Source organism: Portunus trituberculatus, chromosome 38 (genome assembly GCF_017591435.1).
Source record: "Portunus trituberculatus isolate SZX2019 chromosome 38, ASM1759143v1, whole genome shotgun sequence".
NCBI classification, from domain to species: Eukaryota; Metazoa; Arthropoda; class Malacostraca; order Decapoda; family Portunidae; genus Portunus; species Portunus trituberculatus.
The window spans coordinates 22103186-22124985 of NC_059292.1; the positions used below are offsets into that span (position 1 = coordinate 22103186).

Genomic DNA, 21800 nt, shown 5'->3' on the forward strand with positions numbered 1-21800 from the left:
CTCATAATAATCGTCATCGTCACTAGAGGAAGACATCTTGATGAGTAGTTGTTTGTTTACAATCACTTCCTACCAACCAGCTGATATTTCCCAGTCACTATATGTGAACGCGTTCCAACTAGAAGGGCTCAGTCGATGCTTCTAGCGACTTAATTTCAGTCTCATATTGACACGTGGGAACCCGACTTTAAACAACACAAATATTCAATCCTCACCTCTAACTACATACACCCTGAAGAGAGGGAAATAGTCTTTGAAGAGTGGCAGCAATCTCATCGAATGTAGTTTTACGTAGGCTTTTTTGCTGTATAATTCATTTTTTGGGTCAGACGTATTTTTTTTATTTGTTGATTGATTTATCTATTTATTATTATTATTATTATTATTATTATTATTATTATTATTATTATTATTATTATTATTATTATTATTATTATTATTATTATTATTATTATTATTATTATTATTATTATTATTTATTTATTTATTTACTTATTTATTCATTTATTTATTTATTTTATTTATTTTTTTTTTTTTACGTTGTGGCCTATACCACCTACGTATAGGTATACTTGAAGAGTATGTACAGGAAGCGTTGTTCAGATTCCAATCATTCCACCCATTAGTGATGCAGGCAATTTTATCTATAGTGGTACCCACATTAGGGCTCATATCACCGCCCAAGTGCATCTTTGGTGTAAGCACGTAGAACCTGGGTATCATGGTGATATATAGGTAGCTAACTTTAAACCACTCGACAAATGGCAAAGTTTCAAGGCTGTGTTTAGAGGATAAGTGGTTCTTCCCCTGAGGGCCAGGGAAACAATGTAGGCTAATCCTTTCTTCCTAACTGTTCCACTCATTCCACATGAATATTAGCAACCTCAAATGTAGTTGGGTTTGCATCAACATAATCTTGTGTTCCTGATATCAGCAACGTTTACCAGTTCCTTAAATTTTCTTTTATGACAGTAACCAAGTGGCAGAAAAGTTGGGCAACACATGGCAGTCCATATCAGGAATTCAACACTAAATCTTTACTCTTGAAAACTATTTATCTGTTTATACTTATCTATTAGTATAAAATGTATGTACTGTTGAAAAAAAGTTCATGCGATGTTTAAGATCAATTATCTGTAAAACATAAAAAGGCATACTATTCTATTTCTTTCCTTGAATAACTCTTATAAATTTTTCTAATTTAAAACCTCATTATTTTTACATTTATCCTTTTCTCTCCCTAAAGTATTCTCTTTGCAATCTCTCTGTATTCCACCACTTCATTATATGCAAAAAATATTTCTTTATACCAGGCTGGCATTTTCATAAGTTCAGAGGGAGCACCATACACACACACAGTCCTACCCGAAGATCGGTCTATGAGCTCTGAGCTCGCTTCGTAATGGGGAAGACTGGCTGGATGACCAGCAGGTGACCGTGGTGAAAAAAATTACACACACGCATACTCTTGACTCTGGTGCAAAGCTCTCTATGAACACCCCTGCAAATATTGTCAGTAAAACAATGTTAAAATTATGAAACTTTATTTATAAAATCAAGTTTTTTACATGAATCTCTATAAACTCCATATGCACATTTCAATGACAGGTCATGAAGTTAGTAATGGTTATTCAATGAGTGTGGGTGAACCATGCACACTTTAAACTTGCACAACACTTAAGAAAAGCCCAGAACACCCATACATAAGTAGTAATAAAAAGCCCCTATACCCATACGAGTAGTAATAGTATAATAGTAATTCATCTTAAAGAAAGTTGGCCGACCATCTGGTAAGAGTTTACATTACTTCATAATTTAGAAAAGAGTGATCAAGAGGATACAAATTGGTCCCTCAAAGTGATTCCATTAAGTAGGAAAAAAAACTTTTATACATGAATGGCTGATGCCTGAAGGCTGTAGGCTGAAGGCACCTTGATAGAGCACACTGTTCTATACAAAAGCTGGTCTGCACACTGCTGCCTCGTGTTCATCACCAGGTGGCAGTGAGTCAACACTTAAGTCTAGGAACTGACATGGTTTTCTGTCCACGTGCTTTACAAGCAAAATATTCTAAGCATATTTGTACATGTCTGGTGAGATGGCCAGCGTCAGAGGAGTGCATGGGATCAATGCCCATGGATCAAATATAATTTTCTCAATACTGAATCAGGAAAGTATAAAAGAGAAACTGAAAATAAGAAAAGAGGAAGATATTGCCGAGTTCATTATCTTTTTACTAAATATGGCAAACAATAAATTCTTAACAAGATAGAGGTAAGCATTCATACAAATTAGCAATTATACAAATTACCTCTACCATTAAACAAATAACTGTACATGCATTTTAAATTACATATGTATTACATAATATATTTATATATATGTTATATATATAAATTACAAAAACAAGACACAGTCTCATTTGCACTTGAGATCACAATGACAATTGTTACTCAAAACTTGGACCATATATAATAACTCTTTCAGGCATAACACACAAGCAAAAGGTTACGACATATGCAGTCTGACATATCACCCTTTCACCACTTCCAGAACACACCTCCACTCGGGTCTCAAGCTTCGAGACAAAGGCAGCCAGTATCACAGGTCATGCAGGATGGGACCAGGGGTCCGGCCCGCTGCATTGTGGTGACTGGTGCACACCACTTGTGACCAAGTTTGAGCTTCACACACACTGCTCACTCTTTGTGCTTTGTACTCGAGAACTTTAAGTCAATCACAGAAGTCCTCACTTTGCACATACAAGTCTGTGTGAGCAATGACACATAACTGTTTTCCAGTCATAGCACTTAAGATGTCATCACATTTCTAATTCCAAGCACAGTGACTCCACAGCTCCATCTGTCCTCCATTGCACTCCACTGTCCACAGACTCAGAACGCTTCTTGTGTCATCTTCAGTGATTCAGACTAGACATGAGCAGGGGCGGTTAAAGGACCTTGTCTTTTCTTAGCCAGTTTTCAACACTGATTAAAGAGGAGAAGAAAGGGAGAGTACATACAAGTCACCAGAACTTGTGCGGTGCTGCAGAATCTTTCCTGGTTTACATTGCGTGTACATCCACAGCTCAAGTCTTGAAGTGTTGATATAAGCGGGCAAGCTAGCAGCTATACACACTGCCAGCAACTGTTTGGCGGCACCAATGTTTTCTGTATTAAGAAGTCTGTTTTTTATGGCGGTAATCATGCTATTTTGGGCATGATAACAAGGGTTAAGCTTTGGATATATATATTCTCTCCCAGTAATGTTTTCATCACTATTTAGAATATGTTATCCATAGCAAGTTAGAAATACATACATGGTGATCAGCATAAGCTCTGCATCACCTGTGCATCTAATGCTCAAAGCTTCCTTGTTGGTTGTTCAGGTGTTTAAAGCACCCAGGAATTAGTGTGTAAATCTAATAACCTGCATTTCTCTCCTCAGACAATGATCTCTCTGATGATGCGTCGGTTGCGGGAGTTGGGTGTTGAGTACCCGGACTCTAGAGACTCATCAAAACTGATCTGTGGCTTGTTCTCTGGATTCATCTCAGCGGCGCCCTGGTCGTAGTGCTCCATGTAGGGGTCTGGCATGCCACTCACATCGCCATCTGAGGGGACAAGGAGGGAGCAGTGTTATATCCATATGTAAGAGAATTCAACCATGAGTGATGTGGATGTGTGAATGTGACGGTTGCATGCCTAGCCTTGGGATGTTTGAAAAATTACAAGAGGATATAAATGCAATTTTATGATTGTACTATAACTATAGTCCTGCTCGTCTAACAATGTGGATTGGGTGCGGCCCCCATGGGAAATAGCGGGAGTAGAGCGTTGCCATACCTTTAATCCCTCGTTGGCTACCCCCCCTCTCCCTCTTCCTCCCTCTCTCTTACCCCTCCCTCTTCCTCCCCCTCTCTTTCTTCCTGGTCAAGGACACCAACTGACCTCCCATCACCTGTATGGATGGCGGGCGTGATTGGTGTTGCTGCCGTGAGGATTTGAATGTAGTTTTTTTTCTTACTTATGTCAGCTTATTTTAAAGTACTTTCTTTCACGATATAATTTAATTATAACTATGGAACTATTTACCCATCCCAAACTGCAAGGAAACCTCTTTATAAGTATATTATTCTTTTTTAGCAACTGTAAAATATGTATGCCACGTTTCTTGCCAGGCTTATGAATATATTATCAATAATAAGTTTACTGTTCTCTCATACGTTGTAATACTAAGGTTAAATGCGTATGTATATTTGCTGACCATATTTGCTAAAGTTTTACTAATATCAGAGCTCTGCTGCATCGCTGACTATGAGACATGCGGCACCACTGTACAGCGGGAAATCCCCAACACAGCCGCACCCAATCCACATTGTTGGAGGAGCAGGACTATAGTGAGGTCATGGTAAATCAATACATGTAAATACTGTGATGAACTTAGCCTTTTTTATAACACGATATCATGCATTTCAGAAAGAACCAGCTAAATGAGGAGAAAATAATGTATCTGTAAATATCTATTCAATATAAAATTGTACAACTTCACATGAAAAAAATTCAACAAAAGCAACTTTAATTTTGCAAATATCACACAAAAGATGAAACTGCATTATTCTCAAACATTTCTGAATCCATATTAAAGAAATTATTGTCATTTCCTACTGTAGAGTATCAAACTTCACAACTTCAATAAAAAATGAATAGAATAAATAAATAAAAATAACTTCAAACTTGCAAATATTCAATAAAAAACTGAAATTAATTAGGTACCCCCCACTCCTTCAGAATCCAAACTACAGTAACAAGAGATTCAATAAGCACATGGGACTCACCAATATGGTCAACTCTCTTTCTTTGCTTGTGCACAGCATTGTACGGGTCACCATTGGCAGCATAGTTGGTGCGAGAGCCGGGGTAGTCTTCCATCATGCTGTGCCCTTGGTAGCCGCTAGCCGGGTAATGCGAGTAGTCATCATAGCCCGAGATGCCATAGCCTCCGTGCACCATGGGGTCATATTGGTAGCCTCTGGAGTCTTGGGACATGTGTGGGCTCATGTGTGTGGTCATCTGGGGATCACCATGGCCCTTCACTTGCCACAGAGAATCCTGCGAGTTGACTGAGCCTCCGTTGTTGGAATTAGAGTAGCTGTTGTCCATGTATCCCATTCCTAGAGGGGCAGAAGGGGTGTTGATGTTAGATGCTGGGAGTATTGGGTATACTTGAAAGATGAAAGGAGACTAGCTGGAGAAATGAAAAACTAAAGATGGTATAAAAAGGAACATATGGGAAATAATGATAGTACTTGAAAGATGAAAGGAGACTAGCTGAAGGAATAAAGCCCAAGGAAATGATGAAAACTGTAAGCACATAAAGTTGCTAATCATGAAATAACTTTTCTTCTAGTTTTAACTAATTACTCACAACATACCATTATTATTCTGAGCAGTGTTGATGTCAATGGGAGAGACTCAAATTATTCATATAACAATTATGAATAAACATGAACTATACTGTATCATCAAAAAACAAACATTTTCAAATTTTCTTTACTCAAGCATCTCACAACTTACCATTATTGTTCTGTGCATTGTTGATGTGTCCATTCTGGGAGTAGTTGTGATACTGCTGGGAGCTGTAAATGGCAGTCTTGGAGGGATCATCCAGGCCAGTGTCCATTGAGCCATCTAAACCCTTGTTGTCCATGCCCACTGTGTAGTAAGGTGGTGGTGGTGCCTGGTGGGGAAACAATACTCAGGTCGTGTATAGGTAGAGAACTCTATACTTCAGTTACAAACTAAATAAATAAAAATAAAACATAACAAGAATAATAAACAAAATAATTCATTACTGAATGAGTTAGAATCCTTAAATCAAGACTGCTCATAGATATAATTTTTATGTAATTAGTAGTCTTTCTTTTTAGTGGTGTTTTTTAAGTAAATTCTGCATTCATAAATAATAAATTTTAAAAATCATACATTTGTAATTTCCAAACTGAGGGTGAAAATCAGGGAAATTCAAAGATCTTGACAGGATGATGTTTGTTCCCAAAAAGAGAACCATAAGAGAAGCACAACTCCCTGTCTGCCTCACCTGCTGGGTCACCACACTGCGATGGGACACCTCCATATCTGCCGTCTTGTTCTTCAGCTTGTTATTCCTGCGCCGACAGCAGCAACAGCAAATGAAGATCAGAGCCACCAGGGCGACAAACACGACACAGCCGACAATGATTGCCACCATGTACTGCATGGACATGGTTTGAGTTGGCATTGATGGACGGTAATCAACTGTGAGAGAAATTAATCTTTAGTAAATATTCATGGCTTTAAATTTAACCAGTCAGCAATTTTTCTTATTTTGTATGTCAAAGACTGGTTAAAGATACACATAATATTAAAAGGGGAAAAATAGACTGGTAACTTGCCAAAGAAAGAATAGAAAAATAAATCTATCATTTTAGTTCCTTACTCCTTTTGAAACAGTTCAAGTTATAAGAGGGAGGCAAAACAGAAACAGGCAGAAAGTTTAATCATTACTTTCAGAATTATAAAAGAAAACAATATGATCACAATATAACTTTTCCAATGATATCTTACCCTTCATGCCATCACGATAGTTTCCACAGCTGCTTTCTACAAAGATGGAGCAGAAGCGAATCCTGACTTCTTCAGGCTCTTCCTCACCCACATACACTTCACCATGGTCATGAGCACCACTTCCGATGGGCAGCAGCTTCTCCATGGGGGTCCACTTGCCAGAGCCATCTCGTAGTTCAATCTGGGCCTGGAGCATCAAGTCAGTAGGCAATACACGGAAGCTCACAGTGTCACTTGACCTCTCAAAGTACACCTCCTCTGGCTCTGGGATGGTGTCCACATCAATCAGGGTCATAGCATCAATTGGCTCAGAGAAGTCACTCTCTCCCATCATGTTGCCGGCCTTCACACGCAATTTGAATGCCGTCTGCTGTGGTAGGGGCTGAATGGTGCAAGGATTCTGAGTCTGGCAGTCGTGACTCATCATCTCCCCAGACATGGTCTCTGCCTGCACATAGAACAAAGTATTTGCAAAGCCTCCATTGAAACTCTCCTCCCATGCCAGCTCAATGGAGTGGGTGCCCTGGTTGATGATGTGCAGGTTGGTGGGGTGCTCTGGCCGTCCCTTCTCCTGCAAGGTGATGATGGTCTTGTGTTCCCCTAGGGTGTTGGTGCCCTTGCAGGTGTAGCTCCCATAGTCTGCCTCAGTCACACCCTTGATGGTCAGCACAGAGGCGTATACATCGTCGTGCAAGGCCGTGTCATTTACAGAGTAGTGAGTACCATCAGACTCAATGAAGTTAGGGCCAAGGGACCACTGGAACCTGGGCTGAGGATATGCCTGCATGCGGCACTCCAGTTCAGCGTCTTCCTTCAGGTCAAATGCAACTTTGTTTGCCTTGTGGACTGTGATTGGAGAATCTGCAAGAAAAGAAATAATTTGTTATTGAAAGTCAAGGCATCTATCTTGCTAATACAACATTAGAAATCAGAGTTATCAACTAAGGACAATAACACCATAACTTACGTTCCACCCTGAGGAGCTGTGAGCTATCCACCTCCCGAGCATCATTTTTGAACACACACTTGTAGGTGCCCCTGTCTGTCGGCAGCAGCTGGTTGTCATTGATTCTGAGAGGACCCCGGAACTGCAGGGTGGACTGCACTGTGTGCACAGTGTTCTGGCCAACAGAGGACTGCTCCACTAAGATATTGTACAGTCCATCAGCAGGATTGAGTTCCTCATCATCCTTCAGCCATCGGATGGATGGCTGGGGCTTGCCCTGGGCACGACAGGTGAGGCTTAGGTCTGTCTTGCCAATACGGTGGATGGCTGTCTTGGGCAGATCCTCAAGAATACGTGGAGGCTGGTGGACTTGAACTCTAACTGAGGCGTGTGTACCTTTACCAAGACGGTTTGAAGGCTGGCAGTAGTAGGTGCCCTCATCAGTAAGGGATGCACGGGGGATGGTGTAGTTGGAACCCAGGTTGAGAGTGTTCTCAGAGTCATGTCGCCACCAGCGGTAGGTGGGCATGGGCCAACCTGGTGGATCAGCTCCACAGGTGAGGGTTGCTTGTTCCCCTTGCACAGCAATAGCTTCCTTCGGAGTGATGAAGGTCTTGCCTGGTGCATGGCGGACTCTCACAGCTACAGTTGCATTGCCTACCCGGTCGCTTGGCTCTCCACCAGTGGGGTTGAGAATGTTGACAGCACGACACACATAGTTCCCTTGGTTGACAGCTGATACACGGTTCAGTCTCAGGATGTCTATGCCATTCTGCCGGAATGAGTCGTCTCCTTCCTTGAGCCACTCGATGGTCACTGGTGCTGGGTTGGCTGTTACATTGCAGGAAATAATTACATCTTCTCTCTCATCCACATCCTTGCTGGAGATGACTGATACACGAGGGCCGTACAGTACATCCAGTGTCACCTCAGCCTCACGCAACCGCCCGAGTCCGTTGTCGGCCTGACAGACATATCGGCCAGCGTCATCGAGGGAGACGCGTTCAATCTTGAGGTTGCTGACTGTGCCGATGAAGCGACCACCTCGGGTCCACCGCACATTGCTCACCGGGGGTTTGGCATCTGCTGAGCATGTCAACACAGCTGTCTGGTCCAGCTCCACACGCAATGGGTTCTCAGGTCCAATGGTGATGCGAGGGTAGTCTGAGGGGAAAAATTGCACTGCTATTATGAAGGAAATGAGCACCAAAAGTATGCTTTCAAGAGATTGTAGTACAAAAATGTCTTTTAAAAGTTAAAGATAATAATGAGGAAGATTGACTAGCAGTGAAAGGGTTAAATGGTAAAGTGGTTAGGACAAGGGTGATGGCAGAAGTAATTCAACTTCTCCACTCTGGTAATGTGTGAAAATCTTACTTGCTAGAAATCATGAGGCAGAAACATTGATAGAAAGTATATACACACACTAAAAACACTAATATTTCCTACAACATATTAACTGCTCCCTGGATCCTTACAGTTGACGCTGAGAGTCACAACAGCCTCCATCTTCTCTGAGTCAGTCAGTGCTCTGTTCCAGATGACACAGCGGTACTGTGCCCCATCATCGTCCTTGCCCGGGTTGATGGTGAGCACAGAGGTGGTGGCAAAGTCCCGTCCTCCTCCAGGCTTCAGAACGCTCTGCAATTTCTGATCTGACCCGGAGCGGTACCAGCTGGAGAGATAATGATAATGAAATTTTCAATCCTTATATACTTATTCTATAGTCGTTTTTTGTTAACACTGGACATAAAGACACGGAATATGAAGTTAATTTCATATTTGCTAACTTGGAGATAAATTTTCAAGAAAGCTGACTCGTGTAATTTTTTCAATGATAGTTATCCATTTTATATAGAGGTTCTTACAAAATTTCATTGAAATTTACTTGGTGATATTTTCTCAAGTTCTAAACTCATCCATTTGGTAGATACTTTAAATGTTCTTACAAATTTCAATTGGAGTTATTTTGAAGAGCATGTTTCTTTATGGTCAGTGTTTCCTTTCATGTAGATGTTCTTATAAAACCTCACTGAAATTAATATAAAGTGAAATTTACTTATTGTTCAGTGCTTCCTTACATGATCTGAGGGTCAGGTGAGCCACCTTGGGAGGAGCACTCCAGGTCAATGGGCTGCCCCTCAGTGGCTGTGGGTGTCTCTGGGTCAATCCTTGGACTGCCTGGTGGGATGAGCACGGTGAGGTTGACAGTGGTGGTGTGCAGGTCAGATCCAGTACCAGCCTCCTTGAAGCGGCACACAAACATTCCATTGTCCCGCTCGTAGGTGGCATGGCTAATGGTCAGGTCATAGCGTCCCTCATTTGGCACTAGGTCCACTCTGCAAGGGTACGTGAGGTTAAGTTGCATTTTTGCTAGCTCTGGTGTTGTTTTCGTGTTGGTGGAGTGTCAGTTGGTGTTTTTTTTTTTTATTCTATGAACCTTGGATTTTCACATCAAAATGTCTTAAAGTGGAGGAAAATTATTATCATTATAATAATAATAATAATAATAATATGTAATAATAATAATAATAATAATAATAATAATAATAATGAATAATAATAATTATTATTATTATCATTATCATCAATATCACCATTGTTACTACTACTATACTATCAAAAGTATTACTAAGGCCACAACTGCTGGTATCATCGTCAATATCATTAAAAACTACGTATTGTTACTCCGGCACTGTGTGTTTGTTTGATCTGATGCAGTCTCTGACGAGACAGCCAGACGTTACCCTACGGAACGAGCTCAGAGCTCATTATTTCCGATCTTCGGATAGGCCTTAGACCAGGCACACACCACACACCGGGACAACAAGGTCACAACTCCTCGATTTACATACTGTACCTACTCACTGCTAGGTGAACTGGGGCTACACGTGAAAGGAGACACACCCAAATATCTCCACCCGGCCGGAGAATCGAACTCCGGTCCTCTGACTTGTGAAGGCAGCGCTCTAACCACTGAGCTACCGTGTGTGTGTGTGTGTGTGTGTGTTCCTTAACATAACAGCCACAGTTCTACAATACACAATACAAGATTAATCCATATCGAAACATCGTTTGCCCAGGATTCGCCGCCCACCCATAGCAGGAGCCAGGAACCCGGGGCAAGGGCAAGCCCGTGCCCCCTCCCCTCTTTCCTCTGGGTGATGCAATGCCAATCTGAGATAATTTCAGGCACTACAGTAGACTGCAGAATCAGGAAGAAAGTAAAGGACTGTGATGCAAGACACGCCACATTCAGTAGAACCAGTGACCACCACCACCCCCACCTCACACATCAACTCACTTATAGTTCCAGTCAAGTGGAGTGTCAGCGATAGCCACGTTGTCCTTCTCGCCGTTCCTTTGCCGCATCCAGTAAATTTGTCCACCCGTGGAAAGCAGCGTGGGGTTGTTGAGGCGACATTTGAGAGTGACATCCTGGCCCTCGCGCACGTCAGCCACCTCCTCCCTGTTGTTGGCCCGCGCCAGACCCACTCCTAGAATGAGAGAGATATGGGAATGTTTAGTGGACAGGACTCAATATATATAGCTGGAAATATATTATGATTATGATGTCTGTCGCACACACACACACACACACACACACACACACACACACACACACACTGTAGCAATATAGCATGATGGTTCGATAAAACAACTTTATAGGCAGCACGTAATGAACACCTAAAGTCAGTCAGTCAGTCATCGGGCCTCGTCGGCTTTGCGCGGCGCGACTTTCTAGGGCGGCCTCATCGTGCCCGGACAATGCCGCACCGACCCCTATTGTTCTGCGATGAAAAAACGGAGAGCGAGTCGCGACACCCGCCACTCTCTCCGACACTTGTCACTGGACGCTAAACGCTTAACACGTCACGTAACACTGCAGTGGCTTCCTTGCAGCATACGCATCCACCGCGGCGCCGCGATATGCTTCTGTTCCTCAATAAAGACGAGAGGAAATTCCAATCTAGAAAGGAGAATAAATACCGCAGCGTCGATGAAAATAAACTAGAGAGGTGTTATTTTACACACTCGTGCAAGGGCCACTTACGGCGCCCGCGCCAGGCAAGTGGTTCACACGATCTCAACTCGGACCAACTTGAGAGGTAACAAGCCTTTCCGGCCACCCCTCTAGCTTACCATCCTGAGGAGTGCAGAACCAAAATAACAATTACTTCATATATTAAGAGACAAGATAAAAATAACCAATCAAGCAACGTATTTACAATTTCCTTTTCACATCCTGGTGAATATAAGCCAAGGGGAGCGACATGCAAAAGTGGTGCCAGCTGACTAATGAAGCAGCAGCATTTACAGGATGGAAAGCTTGAAAGATGAGAGAATAAAGAGGCAAACTCAGAATGGAGACAGCGTATAAAATCTACGGAAAGAACAATGGTGATAAATCTTGATTTTTTTTTTTTTCATGTCACTTTCCCTGCATGACCGAGGCGAACAGGCTTACGCAACAAGAAGGAAATAGACAAGTTCAGGATAGAAAAAGCGTCTAAGACTTACGTAAAAAACAGTGACGGCAAATCTACATTTTTTACACGTCACTATCGTTACATGACCGAGAGAGACGAACAAACTGACGCAACACAAAGAAGGAAGCACCTTTCTTGTACAAAAAAGGAAATGAACCCTTTCACTTCGTCAGGTGATGGGACGTGCCACAGCGATGTATGCGGGACGGATACACGACCCTGTCTTGGTACGCGAGGACCGCTGTGGACAACACATGTAGGCCACACCACGCAATGTCGGCACCGGCTGATCCCATGACTTCCACGCACGAGTCCCCAAGTAAACAAGAATACAGATGTAGAAAGTAACCAATAAAAGCTGCACAGTGTATTATGAAGCCACATGAAGACGGCTGTGTGTTGTCATAAGTAGCACGTTCCTGTAGCTAGCTGTTTACCAAGTAAACAAGAATATAGATTTATAAAGTAACTAATTAAATTTGCAGAAGGGATTATGAAGCCACGTGAAGGCACCTACGCATTGTCATAAGACTCACGTCCCCCTAGTTAGCGGCGTCCTCCTCCTTCTCCTCCTCCTCCTCAGGGCAGCCAAATTCACTCTCCCACGACCCTACACTGACGGACCATCCAGCAACGATCCTCGAGACACAATGTACCCAGGTCGTCCCACCTTATTCGGAGCCGGTATCGGGAAGGAGTCAAGAGCGTTATCGCGAGGTGTTGGGTGTCGAGAGGGTAAGGGAAGCTTGAGTGGCACTCGAGGAGAAGGCTTTGAGGTGGTGGCACTTGAGACGGGTGTGACCACTCTCCTGGTGCCCAGCGACGCCCGCCTGCACTTGTGTTGTTTATTGCAGGATTGTATATTGTGTGTAGGGAGAGGGGGTAATCTCTCTCTCTCTCTCTCTCTCTCTCTCTCTCTCTCTCTCTCTCTCTCTAAAGAACAAATATTAAATAACATAGTGACAATTTACACTATCTAGTCTGAAACTAAGAGGCATTACATTCATTGTAAAAACGAAGATTTAAACAAACTTCACCAGTCAGTAAGGAAATGTTCCAGCTTCTATAACCATCTCACGTGTAGTGGCGCGGAATACAGCACGTGAGGCGAGGGTACTGTGGATGCAGCGGCCAGCACAAAGGCATCCACTTACTACGCACTGACCCGGATATCAAGGAGGGAGAGATGGGACTCGGACATGGGAAAGGAGAAGGGAAATACATAAATGAAAGTGTATAGGTTGTAGAACAGACCCGAACGAAAGGAAGAGGAGGATGAAAACACGAAAAGATAAGAAAATTTCCTGATATCAGAGAGAGACGGAGACGGAGAAAAAGAGGAAAGGACGAATAAACCAAGAACGATGGAGGAAGCCATGAGCAAGAGGAGGCTGAGAAGGAAGACGCAAGGAGAACAAAGGCAACACTGATTAACTGTAAAAAAAAAAAAAAAAAAAAATATATATATATATATATATATATATATATATATATATATATATATATATATATATATATATATATATATATATATATATGAAGACAGGCAGGATGATAGATGAGTGGTAGGACAGGCGAACGACGAGGGAGAGGAGATTAAAGGAAAGCACAAGAAGAGCATAGCTATGAACAGTTAAAGTAACAAGGACGCTTAACTGGACACCCATCACTCGTAACACTTTCTTAGCTCGTCCTTGCATTAATTTTCCCCGTTCGTGAGAACCTTGACGCTCCAGGTCTTACTAATAACCTGGCAGTCCTCCTCTCCCTTCACCCACGTCCCTGCATCAGCCGATTCGCATTCACATGTGAGGAGAGGAGGAGTGGCGCCAGGCGGGACAGATAGCGGTCAGAGGCATTATAATTCCGAGACTCCATTGTCACGACGCTGAGTTACGCAAAGTATTCCCGCAGGGGACTTTATAATGCAAATTTCATGAATGGAGGTCCCCGCACGTCGCCGTTTATATTACCGCTACCGTAGTAAACATAAACCAGGTAGAGGTCAATCCGTCTCTTTGCAGTCTGTCTGATCATTTATTTTTCTTGTGTTTTATGTTCAGAAAGCACAGTGGTAGGTGGGAGAGAGACGGGAACGGAAGAGGGGATGTAGGTGTGTGTGCTATAAATAATGAAGTGAAAGGAACAGAGTATGCAAGGGTTCTCTTTACCTTGGGAGTGCGAGTGTTAAATAATAGAGAGAGGGGAACGAGGGGAGTGTGGATGTTAGATGATGGAGTGAAAGACACGAAGAAAGGCATGTGGGTGTTAGCTGGCGGAGTGAAGGAACAGAAGGAGCGTTTGTGCGTGTGTAGCGGCCAAACCCAGCGAAAGGAAACGGCGAGGACAGGAAGGAGTGAAGGGAAGGGAGGAGGAGGGGAAGGGGAGAGTGAGGCCCCAGGCGTCTACCGCTCCAGGATATTACAAGCGTTGGGGAGGGGATGTCTGGAAGGGAAAAGAGGAAGCAGGTGGGTAGGGGTGGAGGTGACAGGATGTCAACACACCAACACACACCACCTTCACCTGCCAGATCCTCCCAGACAGGTGTGTGGGATGCTGGAACAGGTGTGGGTGGCCTGTGGGAACACCTGATGTATGGGGGCGCCCCGGGATATGCATACTGGGAAATTAAATGTCATTACCCAACGTACTTTCACCACAGCGCTGAGTCGCACCTTGGCAGACTTAAGAATGGGATGCAGATGAGACATTGTGAAGTTGAGGACTCGCGTCTTTAGTTAAAGTTCCCGGTTTTCTTTTTAATTTTTTTCCAAGGGTTTTCATGATTTAAATGATCGTTAAGCAAAAATTCCGCATCATCAGTGGAAGCTCCTGGGAATTTTCGAGTGTTTCCACGATTCTAGACATATTTTTTTTATGCAAGAGGGAAGGCTGCCAAGGGCAACAAAATATTAGAATAAAAGGCCCACTGGAACTGCAGGTTCACTAAAAGGTCCGAAAGAGTTAGCCAAAAGCCAGGAACAAATGTCTTGACGCCTCTCTCTTAAAAAAAGTTAAGTCGTAGGAAGATGGAAATACAGAAGCAGGCGAGGAGTTCCAGAATTTACCAGTGAAAGGTATGAATGACTGAGAGTACTGGTTAACTCTTGTATTAGAGGCTTGGACAGAATAGGGATGAGAGGAAGAAGAAAGCCTTGTCCAACGAGGCCGCAGGAGGAGAGAAGGCATGCAGTTAGCAAGATCAGTAGAGCAGTTAGCATGAAAATTGCGATAAAAGATAGGACGAGATGCAACATTTCGGCGGTGAGAAAGAGGCTGAAGACAGTCAGTCAGAGGAGGGGAATTGATGAGACAAAAAGTTTAGCAAAGGTTTCTCACCATCAAAGAGAAAAAACTCCATGAGAACCTGGTTAATCATCTGAGGTCTTTGAAAATAGTCCTCGTGAGAACCAAGGCGTTTAAGAGCAGGATTTGAGTGCAGACTAGAGGGATACACACTTGATGGTTAGGCAGGGATGAGGGAAGGCGTGACTGAGGTACTGAAAGCTGGGAAGGGATGAACGGGGAGAGGGGCGGTAGAGGCGATAGGGAGCGATAGGTGGCGCCCCTGCAAAAGTGAGAAACAAGACCCGCCGAATGTCATCGAATACCAGAGAGATGATCGCCAGATACGGGCCGCTCCCCTTCAACATCCTCGTCTCCCTCGCCATCTCATGTGCCATCTCAGCGGCCCACTCCCTCCTCGGGTCACGCCGCGTCGCCCCTCGCTGCCCCAACACGCCCGCAGCTACGGACACTCCTTCCTTACCTTAGAGACTATACAGCCAGCCCGTCCCACGCTCAACCCTCGCTCTCCTTTATTCGTTGGCTTGTTATGACTGGTGTTATGCTTGTGCAAAAAGGGGTGTTGGTGTGTCAATGCCTAGTCCTGGCCTCGGGTAACTCTGACAAGCTCTAAACTCCAATAAATGTGTTTTTTGTATAAAATTTTTATATGAATGAAGACGAGATGGAGAAATACTACGGTATTAAATTTATGGTACTAACAGAGAGAGAGAGAGAGAGAGAGAGAGAGAGAGAGAGAGAGAGAGAGAGAGAGAGAGAGAGAGAGAGAGAGAGAGAGAGAGAGAGAAGTGACACGCCAAAATTGTAGAATTCAACAAAAGATGAATTGGAATGAAAAGTCTTGCGGGAAAAGATTGACGTTTTAAGAAGCACCTCTTTTGTCCCTTCTTCCCCCTTGCCATTCCTCCTTCCCCCATCCCTTCCCTTTCCCTTCATTGACCATTCCCTTACGCTTCCCAGCTTCAAACTCCTTCCCTTCCTAACCCGATAGTCCAACAGATTCTTCCTTATTCCTTTACCTTTCTCCTCCTTGTTGCGCTCTCCACACCGACGCTTAATCCATCATCATCTCTCTCTCTCTCTCTCTCTCTCTCTCTCTCTCTCTCTCACACCAAACATCACGTGTCGCCTCTCAAAGACATACATAATATCTTTCTCTTCTTCTTCCTCCTCCTCCTCCTCCATCACCACCTCCATCACACGACTTACTCTAACACGTCCCCTCAACCACCTCCACCACCAACACCACCAATACCACCATCACCACTACTCCACAAAGTTTTTTTTTTCTTCCTTCTCTTCCTCCTTTTTCATCCATCATCCACTTCTGTCAAGCTGTCATCTCTCTCTCTCTCTCTCTCTCTCTCTCTCTCTCTCTCTCTCTCTCTCTCTCTCTCTCCTCTCACACACACACACACACACACACACACACACACATCGTCGTTTTGTCCTAATATGTGGAGCTTTTATTTCTATCATCATTTAAAACAATAACAAAAAAATGAGATTCTGTCATTATCTGTATAATCTGTGCCATATGTGACCCTACAACGGGAGGAGGAGGAGGAGGAGGAGGAGGAGGAGGAGGAGGAGGAGGAGGAGGAATACAAAGAAATGCGAAGGAAGACAAACAATAATAGAGAAGAAGGAGGAGGAGGAGGAGGAGGAGGAGGAGGAGGAGGAGGAGGAGGAGGAGGAGGAGGAGGAGGAGGAGGAGGAGGAGGAGGCGTAGGGATTATGGAGTATGAAGGAAAATACAAAGCCGTGAGGGGGAAGAGTCATTATCTGAGAACCGTAATAATAGTGTTCTTAGCCTCGCTAGGGTGTTCTTGTGTCCAGAGCAGGAACAGGAGGAGGAGGAGGAGGAGGAGGAGGAGGAGGAGGAGGAGGAGGAGGAGGAGGAGGAGGAGGAAAATGACGGATAGCTATGATAACAAAGAAGAAAAAATATAGTAGTAATAGTACTGTTGAAGAAAAAGGAGTAGAACCTCATCACCATTAACATTGTAATTAACAACAAAAACAACAACAACAACAACAACTACAACAACAACAATAACAACAACAACATCACCATCACCACGGTCACCTCTAGACAAATCTCCAAATTGTAAATGAGAATGACGCTGAGAAAAGAAAACGGAGAGGTAGAAAACGAAGGAAAGGGATGAGATTTTCACTGCTCCTAGCCATCCTTGCGGCGGCCTCCTCTTCCTCCTCTTTCCCCTCATCATCTTCATCCACCTCTCCAAGACTCAAGTGGTAAGAAGGGATTAGCGGTATAGGCTCCCATCTCTCGCACAGCCTGGGAATTCTGCTTTCTCCAATGCTTTTCTGTTCCCAGGGCAAGGCGAGCGAAGTGACCGTCCAGCCCAGTCTTAGCAATATCTCATTATTACTGACGTGTTTGTGTCTCCCCCCCTTTCTCTCTCTCTCTCTCTCTCTCTCTCTCTCTCTCTCTCTCTCTCTCTCTCACTTTCAAGAGGCTCTGCTGAATGTTATTGGTGTTTTCAAGGTTCTGGTGGTTTTATTGGCTTTTTTTTAAGGCCGAGGTGGAAGTTATTGTTTTTTTTCTACGCTTGGTGTGGAAGTTATTGGGTTTTTTCAAGGTTCTCGTGGAAGTCATTGGAGTTTTAAAGTTCAGATGAAAGTTATTGGGATTTTCAAGTTGATGGTGGAAGTTATTGGGGTTTTGAAGGTCCTGGTGGAGATCATTGGGGTTCAGGTGGAAGTTATTGTGATTTTCAAGCTTGTAGTGGAAGTTGATGTTTTTATTTTATTTTTAATATTCGTGTGGAAATTATCGGTTTTTTAAAGTTCATATGGAAGTTTTTGTATTTAGTGTGTTTAATTCACCTCGGTCACCTGCTGGTCAACCAGCCAGTCTTCCCCATTACGGAGCGAGCTCAGAGCTCATAGACCGATCTTCGGGTAGGACTGAGACCACATCAACACACAACACACACCGGGAAAGCGAGGCCACAACCCCTCGAGTTACATCCCGTACCTATTTACTACTAGGTGAACAGGGGCCACACATTAAGAGGCTTGTCCATTTGCCTCACCGCTTACCGGGACTCGAACCCGGCCCTCTCGATTGAGTCGAGCGTGTTAACCACTACACTACACGGTGTGTGTGTGTTTCACTGTTTGATCTGCTGCAGTCTCTGACGAGACAGCCAGACGTTACCCTACGGAACGAGCTCAGAGCTCATTATTTCCGATCTTCGGATAGGCCTGAGACCAGGCACACACCACACACCGGGACAACAAGGTCACAACTCCTCGATTTACATCCCGTACCTACTCACTGCTAGGTGAACAGGGGCTACACGTGAAAGGAGACACACACAAATATCTCCACCCGGCCGGGGAATCGAACTCCGGTCCTCTGGCTTGTGAAACCAGCGCTCTAACCACTGAGCTACCGGGCGTGTGTAATTCACTGTTTGATCTGCTGCAGTCTCTGACGAAACAGCCAGACGTTACCCTACGGAACGAGCTCAGAGCTCATTATTTCCGATCTTCGGATAGGCCTGAGACCAGGCACACACCACACACCAGGACAACAAGGTCACAACTCCTCGATTTACATCCCGTACCTACTCACTGCTAGGTGAACAGGGGCTACACGTGAAAGGGGAGACACCCAAATATCTCCACCCGGCCGGGGAATCGAACCCCGGTCCTCTGGCTTGTGAAGCCAGTGCTCTAACCACTGAGCTACCGGGCCGTGTGTGTGTGTGTGTGTGTGTGTGTGTGTGTGTGTGTGTGTGTGTGTGTGTGTGTTTATGTGCACGCGTGTAGTCAGTGAGTGTCAGCCGGTGTTGGTTGTTAAAAGGCGCGATGAGAACCAGTCACCGCCACCACCACCACCACCGCCACTACTACTACCATCACCACCACCACCACCACCTTACGCGGGTCTGTTCCGGTTATCACCTTCCAGTCATCAACCCTCCCACTCCCCCACCCTTATACAAGCCACATTAAGACCCCCTTATGTGCGGCACCAACTTAATGACGCACTAGCAGTACTAGCAGATAAAAAAAAAAAAAAAAACAGCATTACAAGAAAGATAAATGAAAAAGAAAAGAAAGAAAAAAATAGAAAACGACAAGAAAAAACACTACCACTATCACCAACACCACCACCACCACCAACAACAACAACAACAAAAACATGATAAAAACACAAACAAAGCAAGCAACACGAAAAAAAATATTACTACTACTACTACTACTACTACTACTACTACTACTACTACTACTACCACTACCAACAACAAGATATGAACACAAAGGAAACTAAAAATACATAAATAAATAAAAACAAACATGTAAAAAAACAGCAGGCCTAGACGTGGCAGGCCCTGAACGTCCGTACACTAAAAAGAGGTCGTTAGCACACCAACATTCCAGAGACACACTTAGTTACGCTGAGAGGAGCAAAAATGTTATACGAGTGTGTAGTAAAAGTTTGTATTGTGCACCGAGGGACTCCTGACTTTGGTAACTTAAGATCAAAGGGAGAACTAAAGGGAGAAAAATACATAAACAGCAGCAGATCTCTTGGCCCTTATGAAGCTGGTTTTTTTTTTTTTTTTATGAAGTAAGAGATGGTGGTTATTAAAGACGATTTTTCTTCTTTTACTTTTTTTTTTCTCCCTCTCTTTCGATTCAACAAAAGAAGATTCTGTGTTTGACTACATAGGAAATATCTCTCTCTCTCTCTCTCTCTCTTTGCTCCCAATGTCGTTATTTTTTTCCTTTCTTCTCTTCATCTCATGTTTTATTCATATTTTCCTTGGTTTGTCCCTCCTTTCCTATCCTCCCTGCCTCTCTCTCTCTCTCTCTAACCACCCTGCCGCCATCCACCCAAACACAGCTCGCTATCTGGTGCCCCTAAAGCAGCCTCTACCTGTTAATCCCGCCGTACCTGTGCACTCCGTCTCTTACCGCCGGTACAAAACCTCGCCCAACAATACAGCTATCGCCCAGACCATCTCCTGCCCAGTTAGACCCGCTGCCTTATCCACGAGGTATCTTAAGACCAGGGCAAATCCAGCCTTCTCTGTCCTCCTCCTCCTCCTCCTCACACACCTATACTACTAATACTACTAACACCATCTTGTCCTCCTTTTCCTCTTTCTTCTTCTTTTTCTCTTTTCTCTCTTTGTCCTCCACTTCCGTTCTCTTGAGTAAGGACACCACTACCACCACCACCACCATTACCACCACAACTAGTACCACCACCACCACCACCACCACCACCGGCAGGGATTTAACTGTAACTTCACCTGTTTTTCTTTTCCTTTTTTCTTGTGACTTTTTGCTCCCAATCTCGTATCTCTCTCTTTTTTCTCTACTTATACTTTGCTTGGTTTGTTCTTGCATTTCTGTCTTTTCTCTCTCTCTCTCTCTCTCTCTCTCTCTCTCTCTCTCTCTCTCTCTCTCTCCACTAAAGGAATGATGAATGATGAATGATGAGAAGTGAGAGATGTTAGCTACACACACACACACACACACACACACACACACACACACACACACACACACACACACACGATACCCTACTTGCCCATCCTTCACCCCAAGAGAAGGTGACGACACACATCCCTACCACTCGGTCCTGTCACCCCCTGCTGTATCCCTGCTCCTATCCCCGGCCCCCTGCCATCCCATCCCTCTCTCCCAGCAAGGTAAACCAACAAACACTGATTACACCACGACTTGACCGCCAAATTTGAGCCTAGTAGAGTGTTGGGCATTCCTGCGTTGACCCAATGAGTGAAGTCTTTGATGGAGGATGCGAATAAGTGGGTTCCCGTGTGTCGCGTTGTAAGGAGACGAAGATGAGAGAAGATGAAGGAACACTGGATCGTTGTGGTGAGGCTTGGGCCCACTTATAAGAAGGACGAGGATGAGGAGGAGGAAGGGAGGAGGAAAATTATTCAAGTGGATTAAAGAGAGTACAGGAAAGAGAAGCAATAAAGGGGGAAAATGATGATGAAATATATGAATGAAGAAAAAATACAGATGGTTTAAAAGGAGTAAAAAAAATAGAGAATGGAAGATATTAATGAAGTAAATGAAGTGAATGAAAGATGATTTTTTAGTGGATTTAAAATAAGTAAAAGAAAAAAAAGTGGAGGGAAGATAAACATGAAGTGAATGAAGGAGAAGTAAAGATTAAAAATAAATAGTAAATGAATATGGAAAAGAGAAGTAGCTGTGTGGAAATGAACGAAAGGGAGAAAGAAGAAAGATAAACAAGACGAAAAAAAGCATGAAGGAGGACTCTGTTAGTTAATAAGGACGAGAGGAAGAGATGGAAGATAAGAGAGTAAGAAGTGATTGATATTGATAAAGGAAACGATAAAAAAGTAATAAGAAGATATGTACAAGAAAAAAAAGAAGAAGAACAATAATAAATAATAAAGACGAAAGAAA

General features: G+C 43.6%; 1 protein-coding gene across 2 annotated transcripts in view; it reads right to left on the reverse strand.

Moving 5' to 3' along the window:
• Nucleotides 1-1527: 1527 nt before the first annotated feature.
• The window catches only part of LOC123514547 (hemicentin-1-like), a 122225-nt gene continuing 101952 nt past the window's right edge, over nucleotides 1528-21800 (reverse strand). The window contains exons 1-10 of one of the 2 annotated variants that reach the window (XM_045272475.1): nucleotides 12578-12600; nucleotides 10856-11048; nucleotides 9633-9890; nucleotides 9030-9226; nucleotides 7573-8715; nucleotides 6606-7466; nucleotides 6100-6296; nucleotides 5577-5739; nucleotides 4838-5173; nucleotides 1528-3613 (exon numbers count right to left, since the gene is read on the reverse strand). In XM_045272475.1, the coding sequence (XP_045128410.1) occupies nucleotides 3444-3613; nucleotides 4838-5173; nucleotides 5577-5739; nucleotides 6100-6296; nucleotides 6606-7466; nucleotides 7573-8715; nucleotides 9030-9226; nucleotides 9633-9890; nucleotides 10856-10923 (3393 nt within the window). In that variant the 5' untranslated portion in view covers nucleotides 10924-11048; nucleotides 12578-12600 and the 3' untranslated portion in view covers nucleotides 1528-3443. Of the gene's footprint in view, nucleotides 3614-4837; nucleotides 5174-5576; nucleotides 5740-6099; nucleotides 6297-6605; nucleotides 7467-7572; nucleotides 8716-9029; nucleotides 9227-9632; nucleotides 9891-10855; nucleotides 11049-12577; nucleotides 12601-21800 lie in introns of those variants that run through there. The other variant, XM_045272474.1, reaches the window with a different exon arrangement.